This window comes from Xenopus laevis, chromosome 9_10L (assembly GCF_017654675.1).
Source record: "Xenopus laevis strain J_2021 chromosome 9_10L, Xenopus_laevis_v10.1, whole genome shotgun sequence".
Classification (NCBI taxonomy): domain Eukaryota; kingdom Metazoa; phylum Chordata; class Amphibia; order Anura; family Pipidae; genus Xenopus; species Xenopus laevis.
Window position 1 is genome coordinate 6,885,100 of NC_054387.1, and position 12,842 is coordinate 6,897,941.

The window sequence follows — 12,842 nt, forward strand, 5'->3', positions numbered from 1 at the left end:
TTCCTGCTGAGAACTTCTAATGCTTTCATTGGCTGCATGTTGGTTTAATTCTATAAAGATAGTAGTAAGCCTAATCATACAAGCTGGTCTTGACATGTAAAAATGATAATGATCTGATTACTACAGATATATCTGAGGCTTTGATGGCTACAGCTTGGTTTGACCCTATACATATTATGTACCTGTGCTGGTTATGGCCTGGGCCAGCCCTGTCAACGTTCTACTGCTTTGGTTGGCTACAGGTTGCTCAAGTATGCTAATACTTTTAGTAGTTATTATTATTAACATGTATTTATATAGCGCCACCATATTGTGCAGCGCTGTAAAGTAAATGTGTTTATACAACTAAATCACATGAATTACATCCATAGAACATATGGAATTACATACATCACAACCGATACCAGTTCAAAAGGTGAGGAAAGCCCTGTGCAAAACTGGTTGGTCTAGAAACCTGTCAATGTCCTACTGCTTTGATTGGTTACAGGTTGGTCAAGGACCATAAATCTGTTAGTATTTTTACTAGTTACTGGTTGGTCTAGCGCTGTCGATATCCTACTGCTTTGGATAGAAGTTGCTCAAGGTCCATAAATATGTAAATATTATTAGTAGTTACCGGTTGGTCTATCACTGTCCATGTCCTACTGCTTTGATTGGTTACAGGTTGGTCAGGGACCATGAATCTTTCAGTCTTTTTCTTGTTACTGGTTGGTCTAGCACTGTCAATATCGTTCTGCTTTGATTGGCTAAAGGTTGATCAAGGACTGCTAATGTATTAAAAGATTGATAAGTTACTGGTTGAGCTTGTCCTGTCAATATCCTAGTGCTTTGATTGGCTACAGGTTGGTCAAGGACCATGAATCTGTTACTAATATTCTATTATTGTCAATATCCTACTACTTTGATAGACTACATGTTGGTCAAGGACCATGAATATATTAAAAGATGGATTAATTACTGGTTGGTCTTGTCCTGGTAATATCCTACTGCTTTGATTGGCTACAGGTCCATAAATATGATATTTTATGGTAATATTTTTGGTCGTTACTGGTTGGTCTAGCATTGTCAATGTCCTACTTCTTTGATAGACTACAGGTTGGTCAAGGACTATCAATATATTAAAAGATTGATTAGTTACTGGTTTGTCTTGTCCTGGTAATATCCTACTACTTCGATTGGCTACAGGTTGGTCAAGGACCATGAATATATTATTATGTTGATTAGTTACTAGTTGGTCTACTCTACGCAAACCAACATGAGACTTTAAAAAATTCCAGTCAAACACACGCAAGCAATAACCACCATTACTCATTTCTAAATATAATGATTTTATTTAACAAGGACATTCTCCTCTTTCCACCAGTCAAGTTAATGGGTTTTCCAGAGCAACTGGGCCGCTTTATTCAGGAAGCTACAAAACAAAACATGTTTCTGTAGATCCCTGGGAGATATACCTCAGAATACAGAAGTCACAACACCGGCAATGATTCATAAAACTGAACAACTCTCGTGTGTTACTTATAAATATATGTATTAGGATTCATCTGCTCATATACACATATATAGACCTGCGTCCACATTCAATATATAAATATAATGCATTGGGATTCCTTTTCTGTTCTGCGCTGTGCTGTGTTAAAATATTCATTTATAAATATGAGATACCTTGTGTTAAGCCTGTATTTTATGTGTGGTTAGAAGGTTATAGAGGGTGTCAAGGCTGCCATCTACTGTATACAGTATGTGTTAGGGTTGGACAACCTTCATGATGGGCCTCTATGGTGCTTACCCAGTTATGATGATCAAGATTAGGGCTTTGGTGGTTACTTTGAAGGCTCCGTATGAGAGTAGGTTAGATAAGGTGCTAAAATGAATTGAGCTGGAACGGCAAATATGACTGGATATATGTTAGGGATGTCATCCACCATGATGGAAGACATAAGGCTGATTTAGGACAATCTCAAGCCTACCAATGGAATTGCACGTATACATTTTACATCTCATGTCTCATATACCTTTTCTTGACTGTCGGCTTGGGTGACACCTGATAGGCACAAAGTCCTCAGTCAAGACTACATGGAACAGAAAGACAAAGTAGGCATTCTGATTTATACCTAAATTTCCCAGAATATATGATCACAGACTTTACAGAAAATATAGACTTCAGCCTGTTATAGTTCATCTACAGGGATCATCTCAGCAGAAAACCCTGGAGGTCTTTATCCACCACCCTTTCTGGTCAACATGACACATTATTCATGGATCTTCATTGAATGATGTCCCAGAATGCACTGAAGCAGACCCCCGTGCACAGCACACTAATATGTATATATATGTAGAACATTGTGCTTGTTTTTTGTTTAGAATGATTATACTTGTGTAGGGTTCTGCTGCTTGGTCTGGAGCTGGTGTGGCCTGCTTCTCGAGGCAATGACAAGAGGATCCTTATTGGGATCATCTATTCCCTTTGGAAAAATCAGAAACCATGTCTCTCAGAGCTCTTCTGTGTCTGGCTGGTGATAAATCAGTGTATGAATTGTGCTGTATGCAGAGTCCTGTCCCCAGTTCTGCTCTGTACCAGTACTGCTCTCTTGCTTGCGGAATCTCCCTTGTGGCACTTACACTCCACTGTATCTTGAGTTGATTGTCTTGGTCCGTCTAGTTGAAGATAAGCTATTGACCCCTGGTAAATGGCCAAGGTTAGTAGCCACGTATTTAGCCATTGAGAAGATGGCTCCTCTTGTAGGGGTTTGAGGAGTTCCAGAAGAGCAGGGGCTTCAGGGAAATTCTCATGGAGAGCAAGTTCAAATGGCAGAAGATTGCTTGATGCTGTGGAAACTAATCCGAGTGGGGGATGTGGGAATGGACATGGCGCGGGCCACACGAGCACGGATTGAATGCTTGTCCTGCCAGCGGTGCCAGCGCTTCCGGACTGCTGAACGTACCTACAACAGTAACAAAATGATAGTCAGCAAAAAATAATGTAGCCCCAAGTGCAACATGGAGGGTAATTAGTAGACAGCATGTCCTCCTATAAATGCACAAGGCTGCAGGCTGAGTTATACAGGGAACTCTGAGTATCACTCATGTATTATAAGGGATAATGTACCCCCTACTGTAAATGATAAGGATATTAGAAGTCACTGAGGGGTTCTGTGACCATATAAAGGCACAAGTTATGTAAACGAGACATATAGTATATCCAATACATGTTTATGGTACTAGTGTGCCAATCTCACAGACAATGATCTGGTCCATAAAAATTAAGCTTTCTCCTCCGTTCCATGAAGTGGAGTCATCGTGCCTGGAGGGGAATGTTTAATTTACCCACTGACAAAAGTTTAATTGGCTGTGTGTGACTTGCTGTCAGTATCACTTCAGGGTGGCACAGTGATGAGGCTGCCCAATGTGACAGATGAATGCACCCACCTCACTATTAAGGAAGCAGTAGAAAACGGATACAAAGAAACCCTGTTGAGAAAAAAAAGAATTTGATGACAATTTTATTTTGTAACTAAACTTTTGCTCTAAAATGAGAATAAAACTCAGTTACGTTGACTCTTTTACTCTGTAGATAAAGCCCCCAGCACAATTGGTTGTGCACTGAATTTGGCATCAGCTCCCAGAACTTTGCTCACCTGAAAGGACTGCAGGAAAGAGTTGAAATAGATAAAGACGATGCGTGAAATTTCATCCTCCCCGGGCGTCACAAAGAAGAGCATGTAGGTGATCCCAAGCAAAGGCAGGAGCACCAGGGTGGCTTTAACAGCTTTCCTAAAAGGGTGGAAACAAGAAATCTTAATTGGTCCTTTTTCACATATATCTATGGATCCAAATTGGGGGCGTAAGGTACTGGGAGGTCGACTTAGCATGTTGTTAGATTGTATCAATTTGTAGGTCATGAAAGCCAATAAGGCAGGGATCGCATTTGAAATCATAAAAGGGTAGTCCACTTAGGTGAATTTTTAAATGTAGGAAAAGACTTTATTGAGCAAAACATCCTCTGCGAAGCCTAACGCATTTTGTGCATGGAACTAGGGATGCACCGAATCCAGGATTCGGTTCGGGATTCGGCCAGGATTCGGCCTTTTTCAGCAGGATTCGGATTCGGCCGAATCCTTCTGCCCAGCCGAACCAAATCCGAATCCTAATTTGCATATGCAAATTAGGGGTTGAGAGGGAAATCGTGTGACTTTTTCTCAGAAAACAAGGAAGTAAAAAATGGTTTCTCCTTCCCACCCCTAATTTGCATATGCAAATTAGGGTTCGGATTCGGTTCGGTATTCGGCCAAATCTTTAGCAAAGTATTCAGGGGTTCGGCCGAATCCAAAATAGTGGATTCGGTGCATCCCTACATGAAACTCTCAAAGCTTTGCAAAGAGTGTTTTGCTGATTAAAATGAGTGGGAGGCAAGGACAAACCTGGATCAAGGGGATTTGAAAAATGTTAAGAATGTTCAAAATTTTACAAGAAAGAAAAAAAGACCAGCCCAAGATCAGCCCAAATATCCCTTTTTTTCTTTTATGGCCATTGTTTAGTACTTGGGATAATCGGTTGCCTGCTTAGAGTGCACTGTTGGCTTTCAGGTTGATTGCGCAACCATTCAGTGCCTTATACAATGGGGAATGATGGTCTCTCTGCCAATGACAAGTGCTTAGAGTAACACTTTCAGAAGATAATGGGCACATGAGCATCATTAATCTCCTACCCATCTAACGCTAGATACAGTTCATAAAAGTCTATCTTTTCTCCGTAAAAATAGTATAACATCAGAATTTAAAGTGTCATGAAAATGTGCTTTTTAAATGTATCTGCAAAGGGATTAGTCCTCCAAGTTTCTCCATTAAACCGGGAGGAAAAATTATATTTTCCTCATTAGTTCATGGAAATGGGGAAGCTTGAGGAAATAGCATTTATAGACCAATGTAACTCTTGGGTTCTTCGGATGCCTTGAGATGGAAAGGGAAATGTCCTTCAGCTTCAATGCTTTGTAATTTGGCACAATGAAAGCATGTGAAGAAGGAGAGTAGAAGAGATGAGGGACGAGTTCAAAGGAGTCATGGCAGAAACAGGGATGGGAACCAAGAAACATCTTGAGAAGAAAAGGAAATGTGATTGGAGTGAGAGCAAAGGGTGATTGGATAACTGCACACAACTGCTTGTCTACCTGTACTGTATGGTCTCTGAAGTGGTGGAAGCTCGGAGCTTTGTCATCAGAATCCGTACAATGTTGAATAAAAATATGAAGTTGATCTGGAAGCAAACGGAATCAACCATTGGTGGCAGTGACAAATACTTCTCAGTTTTTGGTCTTTGGACACTTGTCAGGCCCTAATAACCACGGGATTTATGGGGTTACAAGAGTCTAGAGTCTAAAACATCTACTCTAATGTTGAAAAATGGACATTTATATAAACCTATGAAACATAGTCCCCTGACCATCTGCAAGACTTTCTTTATCCTGATCACTTTATTTGCCTAATCCAATTGTCTCTATTCATCTTCCTTACTCACTGATCCTTTTGTGTCTGATATGTCCAAATCCCTGCTCTGCTGTGCCATAATTTAATTTATTAACTGTAAAAACCTGTTAGGTACCTGCAAATCACATTACGGCTCCTTCTTATATTTAATGTTTCTTTAACCTCAACAAGACTATAGATAGATAGATAGATAGATAGATAGATGATAGATACTGGATGGATAGATAGATAGATGATAGATACTGGATGGATAGATATGATAGATATGATAGATATGATAGATATGATAGATATGATAGATATGATAGATATGATAGATATGATAGACAGAGAGAGAGAGAGATATGATAGATAGAAAGATATGATAGATAGAAAGATATGATAGATAGAAAGATAGATAGAGAGATAGAGAGATAGAAGAGATGACAGATAGATAGAGAGAGTGATGATAGATAGATGAGAGAGAGAGAGAGAGAGAAAGATAAAGCAATGATAGAGAGAGAGAGAGAGATGACAGATAGATAGAGAGAGATAGATAGATAATGGATGGATATATAGATAACTATTATTTAACCTCAACAAGACAATATATACAGTATATATGGCTAGAATATAGAGATATATAGAGATATCTATATAGACTGATACTAATTAAGCATGCATACAGGCTAGCCAATCACAGGCATGAATGCATCTTAATAGGCAAGACAGGCTGGAAGTCCTTCTGCTCCTTAGATCCATTAACAAGAACTGGAGACTCTTCCCTAGCACTTAGCTAGGGGCCCAAGTCAAACAATAACCATTGCTAGTGGAAACATGTTCTTACCAGCAGCACAAGGATGACTGGTCCCTGGTAGATAAAATCTGTGTAGACTCCTGCTTTCTTACCAAACCAGCATCTAGGCAAGAAAAAGACACATTACATTGGTTTATTTCCCAGGCCCTTTGTGATCATTGACTTTTGTATTAGATTTTTTTAAAAATTCATGCAACCAGCACAGAAGTGAGCTCAAACTAAACCTTAACCATTAGAATTTTAGGGATTACCCATCCTGTAGTCAATCAAAGCATTAGAATGTCATTGAGAGTATTCAATTCAATTCAATAGCATGATCACACATCTTACCCAACCTTTAGTCATGGGGCTTACCCAACTGATTCCCAGTCATAGTATTAGAGTGTTGATAGGGGTTATATTCTTAGACCTTCCTACTTCTGATTCTGTAGTGGTGCTACCATCTCTCTAACCACCTTGAAGCTCAAACCCTCTCTCAATACCCAGAATAGATCCCAGTTTGCTCTTACTTTTCATTGTCATAGTAAAGTTTGCCAATGGCCCAAGCCACAATGATGGGAAAGGGGATACCTGCAGAGACAGGAGAGACACGAGTAAGGCTTAGGGAAGAATACAAGAGTGTAAGAAAGATACAAAGAAGCTGTAAAATGAGGGAAGAGCCAACCACAGGGATTTTATGGTAGAGAAATGCTATAGGCATATGATGGGTTCCCCCGCGACTCACACCAGCCAATACAGATGAACATCCATTTGCGCAGTTTGTCAGTTGAGTAGGTCAGCACAATGGCCGTGTGCAGGTAACAGCCCTCCCCGAACATCCAGAAGAAGTTGGTCACATAAAAATAATTGTGAGCGATGGTGACCAGGCGGCACCAAACCTGACAGAGAAAGAGGGAATATTAATCTATGTCAGGTAATACTGAGGCATTATTGGAACTCATTCTAACATATCTCTGTGTGTGTGTACCACCCTGCAGGGACTGGCATGCTCTATTTCCGAGCTATTTCCCTAGATACTTGTTTGTACCACCCTGCAGTTACATATCTCAACAAAAATGATTACTTGGACCCACCATGCCCATGACCCTCTGTATGCAGTTTCTTACCAGGCTCCTTCTTCCCCTGGCCTGCACCCAGAGTTATGGGGTCTGTCTCCCCCCCAGTTGTAATGTCAGTACAGGTCAGAGGGGTATGGGGGATCCATTCATCACAGAAATGCTGCACAATTTATGTCACTGTGCTGAGCTGCAGCGGTGTTGGCACCTTGCCATCCTCTAGTACATAATCCTCTGTGTCACCTTGCAGCTAAGGCAGATATTTTGCAGTGTCTCTGCCCCACCCTAATGTACAGAGATGCCTTCTCTTGTACTAAGCTACTGTACAAAACTTCATTTCCCTGTATCACCCTACTGTATAGAACTTCATTCCCCTGTATCACCCTACTGTATAGAACTTCATTCCCCTGTATCACCCTACTGTATAAAACGTCATTCCCCTGTATCACCCTACTGTATAAAACATCATTCCCCTGTATCACCCTACTGTACAAAACTTCATCCCCCTGTATCACCCTACTGTATAAAACGTCATTCCCCTGCATCACCCTACTGTATAGAACTTAATTCCCCTGCATCACCCTACTGTATAGAACTTAATTCCCCTGTATCACCCTACTGTATAAAACGTCATTCCCCTGTATTACCCTACTGTATAAAACTTCATCCCCCTGTATCACCCTATTGTATAAAACGTCATCCCCCTGTATCACCCTACTGTACAAATCTTCATTCCCCTGCATCACCCTACTGTATAAAACTTCATTCCCCTGTATCACCCTACTGTATAAAACGTCATTCCCTTGTATCACCCTACTGTAAAAAACATCATTCCCCTATATCACCCTACTGTATAGCACTGCATATTCCTGTATCACTCTACTGTATAGAATTGGTTTCCCCTGTATCACCCTACTGTACAAAACAGTTTTCCCCTGTATCACCCTACTGTACAAAACCTCATTTCCCTGTAGTCTGCTACTGTGCAGAGCTCCATTCTCCTGCACTACCCTACTGTACATTGCAGGACTCTCCTTTGCCACCCCATTGTGGCACCCTACTGTACAGAGCTTGATTATCGTATCCCACGCTGCTGCTAAAGGCAGATGCTGCTCTATTAGAACAAATGGCACAGTCTGGGTTATGATTGCAATGCCATGTGGATATGTGCTGGGCACGATGGTCTCTGTACAGGAGCCACAGATGGGTGCAGAAGAAGGAGAGGGCTGGTAGATGCTGGGTGCAGTGTCCCAGGCTTATGCTGCAGAGGTGCTATCAGCAGATGGGTCATTTAGAGTGGGGTACAAATAAGTCCCTCCCACTGCAGGGAAGTGCAGGGTCTCTTACAATGCAGGGTGCCACTAAAAGACCCTCCCACTGCAGGGCGATTACAGTGACGGTGTTACTGTGTGGCCCCTACTGTACATTACTCACCACATTACTGTCATGTGCTTCATGGCTGAGCGTGAGCTGCATCACAAACCAGGTTACATTGCGCAGAATAAAAGCCGTAATGAGGTTCCAGTGGATGATGTTACGTAGGCACCGGATGCTCCTGGAGGACAGAAAGTCACAGTGGAGCCCCTATTAATTATACACCTTGGCTTACTATGTACAGGGCCGGCATCAGGGGATACAAGGGGGAGTCCGGTCAGGGGCCTCATGACAGAGGGGGTCCCCTAGAGACACCAAAGTTCTGTTCATCTATTGACTTGGTCTGGACCGGGAGTGGAAAATAATTTGGCAATTTTTTATGTTTTGTAGTGAATTTGTTAGAAATGGTTAAATAAAGCAGAAGCTACCAGGCAACAAAAGCAGAGTGACAGCCACACTCATGCCGCTTGTTAGCTTGTATATTGAGAGCCTGCGTAAAAATGTCACTGCCAGATTAGTCTGCCATTTAAAAAGGCCACGGTGGAAAGATCAGCAGCCAACCCCCCTCCCTTCTCATCTTCACTCACCCTCTCATGCAAGGCCTGGCATTATTGTCTGTACTGGTGCGTTACTGCCTGCTCTACAATACACAGCTGCCCAGAAAAGAAAGAGCAGCGGACCTCAAAATACTTCCAGTGGAATTGAGAAAGTGGACGTATTTTATGCTAAGATGGAACGTGGGCTCTTGCACTATTGACCCATGTTAATCTCAAGTACCAGTTTGTATGGCTGCCAACATCCCATTGTATCTCTAGCCTGATATATCTAAATACAGTCATATAACTACACAATGACCATTTATATTATATTTAATGACTTCTCAATCCTTCCCAAAATATTCTTTATCTCCCTCCAAAACCTCTGGCAACAAACCTACATAGGGGTATGTGGCGGGAAAAACAAGCCAAGCTGCAGCCCACTGTGATTGTAGATACCATAAATCTCTAGCTTGGATTACAGAATCCTCCTCTTAGTTTAGTTCACTTTCAAGTGCACCAAGAGGCAAAGCTGCTGGATAGATCAGTGTGTTGGCTATGAATTGCCAAAATGAGTTGCATGACATAATTGGTGAGACTGTTCTCTTTCAAGTAAGACAGCCCCACACTCCAACAGACAGTTATCCATTAAATAAGTCTGTCACCTACTCATTAAGGCTGTCTATTACACAATAACTTTCCTTCGCTACTTAAATTAGATTCAGTGCTTTTTCCTACTCAATAAAACTGCCTTCTTTTTAATAAGACCGTTCCTTATCCAATTAGACTGGCCCCTACTACTCAATAAGACTGATCCTACTCAATAATCTTGTTTTCTACTTAATAAGACTGACCCCTACTGAATAAGCTCGTTGCCTACTCAATAAGACCAGTCCATACTAAATTAGCTTATTAAAAAGAGGGCAGTTTTATTGAGTAGGAAATAAGCTAATTTAGTATGGACTGGTCTTATTGAGTAGGCAACGAGCTTATTCAGTAGGGGTCAGTCTTATTAAGTAGGAAACAAGATAATTGAGTAGGATCAGTCTTATTGAGTAGTAGGGCCAGTCTAATTGGATAAGGAAAAGTCTTATTAAAAAGAGGGCAGTTTTATTGAGTAGGAAATAAGACTTTTCCTTATCCAATTAGACTGGCCCTACTACTCAATAAGACTGATCCTACTCAATTATCTTGTTTCCTACTTAATAAGACTTACCCCTACTGAATACATTTGTTGCCTACGCAATAAGGCCTGCCCCTACTCAATAAGCGTGTTCCTTACCCAATAAGACTAGACCCTAATACCCAATAAGACTGCTCCTACTCAATAAGCTTGTGTCCTACTTAGTAAGATTGAATACTACTCTGTATGATGGGCCCCTACTCAATAAGTGTGTTCCTTACTCAGTAAGATCAGCCCTTGCTCAATAAGATCATCCTCTACTCAATAAGGGTTTTATTTGCTCATTAATTCATTCATTCAATGAATCACAATTCAATAATCACATACAATACAATATCAGCATCATCATATGACTCCAAGGACATTTACTGAACTACAACTCCCAGCATCCATAGCAGTTACCCTCTGAGAAGGATTCTACACTTACCTCAACCTCAAGAACAGGATAAAAGCCACCAGGAGAGCACAGAGGGAAATGGAGTGACCCAGGAAGTTAATCACAATCGCTATGTGATAATGAACTTTGGTTTTCTTCTGCAGAGAGAGAGAGAGAGAAGAATACAGTAGAACAAGGGAAACGTTTGTATTTATAATACAGCTCAATGTTGTGATAAGCCAACATAGAAATTGGGGAGTCACAGGGTATAAAAGGGTCATGGGGGGTTTATAGGGAGAGCTGCTCTACGTGGAAAAGAATTCATCATGCCATGATTGAAAAGGGCGTTTAGTTGCACTTTGTGCACGTATTTCTTTAAAGGGTTACAAAGTCCTATATCAAATGACACCAATGGAAGATATTGTATGTAAATCTATAACCTGTTTGGGCCCAGATCATCACTGTACCTCCTGCTTCAGAATCTCCTGGCACTGAGTGTAGTCTCCTCTGCCAGCCCAACTGCCATTCAGGTGACATTCTCTGTACACATTCCCTGGGAAGAAGAGACGTCTAATGATCAACAACGAGAGAACACAGATCCAGACCCGCAACGAGACTTCATTTGACTGGCCCATTGATCACAAAGTGAGGTGATACTGTTTGGCTGGGCACAGTGGACGATCCCCCACAGAGAAAAACCATGAGGACAGATATTATTCAACATTGTTCTTGATCCACTGGATCTAGAGAAATTACTTCTGAAATGTTCTGCCGGGGTCAAGTTACCCAATACAGACCAATATGTCCCTAGCACTGTCCGTGCTGAATAATGTACAAAGTATTTTACCCATGACTAACTGCGTGTGCTTGATTAAAAATAGAGGCTTGGGGGACACATTGGGAGAGAAGCTCATTCAACGGGTCTCCATTATTTATATCCCACTGGATCATTTAACTACAAGTACAAGTAGTGGGTATCTGACCATCGCCTGGACAAGGTGCAGACAAGATCTAAAGACTGTATTTGGGGCAGACAGTTAAAATTACTCCAGTTCCAACCATGTATTTGGGGCAGACAGTTAAAATTACTCCAGTTCCAACCATCAAGAAGGTAAGAGTTGTCCCATCTAGAGGAGGAGAATTTTAAAAACAGAAGAGGATTAAACTTGGCCAAGGTGTGGTCATTGTGTCCATAGGAGGACAAGTGGCATAACTACAGTCCTGTGGGATCTGGAGCAACATTTCCCCCTTGTGTTCCCCAACTCATGTAGACAATGTGCCATATCAGTGGCAAAGGCTTCACAGAGTTACAGTAGGTTGACCAGTGTATGGGAATGGGCACCCCCACTGGGACAAATATAACACACATAAGAGTTAAACTCATTAATCAGCAAAATCAAAGTTCTTCTTATGCAATCTTCTCTGGCTGAGTCTCTCCTCTTCACTCTCATTAGCGGTGCCTTAATTAGCAGTCTGCAATGAGCCGATAGTGAGAAACAAATTGCCACGTCTGACCTTGGATGCTCACACTTCCATTAGCAGCAAAGGGGGAGCAGCAATATGTGAGAGGTCCATGGGAGGTTGGAAGAGATCCTGCTACTCGCACCTCCATCTCTCCTATGACATGGTGATACAGTAACCAACTTAACGAAGTAGAAGAACTGACACGTTGTGTATTTGAGGATTTTTTGTTTACAAGCTCTGTTTTTTAAATTGCGATAGAAGCATTATGACAAACAGACTTCTTAGAGTGTATGTAGGAAAATACGGTTCTGGGTCTAATGAAATGAATTAAACTGTAATTAACTTTACAATCTTTAAAGAATATTTACAATATATGTCAGCATGTAGGGAGAGATGGTGTCTATAGTAACAGTGGGATAATAGTCTCTGGGAAGGGAGTGTGACTGTGGGATAGCAGGTATAGTAGGGAGAGATGGTGCCTATAGTAACAGTGGGATAATAGTCTCTGGGAAGGGACTGTGACTGTGGGATAGCAGGTATAGTAGGGAGAGATGGTGCCTATAGTAACAGTGGAT

General features: G+C 41.3%; 1 protein-coding gene across 1 annotated transcript in view; it reads right to left on the reverse strand.

The window, feature by feature from the left end:
* Nucleotides 1-1,315: 1,315 nt before the first annotated feature.
* The window catches only part of crhr1.2.L (corticotropin releasing hormone receptor 1, gene 2 L homeolog), a 66,084-nt gene continuing 54,557 nt past the window's right edge, over nucleotides 1,316-12,842 (reverse strand). The window contains exons 5-14 of the mRNA XM_018234883.2: nucleotides 11,271-11,356; nucleotides 10,855-10,961; nucleotides 8,769-8,889; nucleotides 7,004-7,157; nucleotides 6,789-6,849; nucleotides 6,310-6,382; nucleotides 5,168-5,253; nucleotides 3,639-3,774; nucleotides 3,430-3,471; nucleotides 1,316-2,945 (exon numbers count right to left, since the gene is read on the reverse strand). Of these exons, the coding sequence (XP_018090372.1) occupies nucleotides 2,805-2,945; nucleotides 3,430-3,471; nucleotides 3,639-3,774; nucleotides 5,168-5,253; nucleotides 6,310-6,382; nucleotides 6,789-6,849; nucleotides 7,004-7,157; nucleotides 8,769-8,889; nucleotides 10,855-10,961; nucleotides 11,271-11,356 (1,007 nt within the window). The 3' untranslated portion in view covers nucleotides 1,316-2,804. The remainder of the gene's footprint in view (nucleotides 2,946-3,429; nucleotides 3,472-3,638; nucleotides 3,775-5,167; nucleotides 5,254-6,309; nucleotides 6,383-6,788; nucleotides 6,850-7,003; nucleotides 7,158-8,768; nucleotides 8,890-10,854; nucleotides 10,962-11,270; nucleotides 11,357-12,842) is intronic.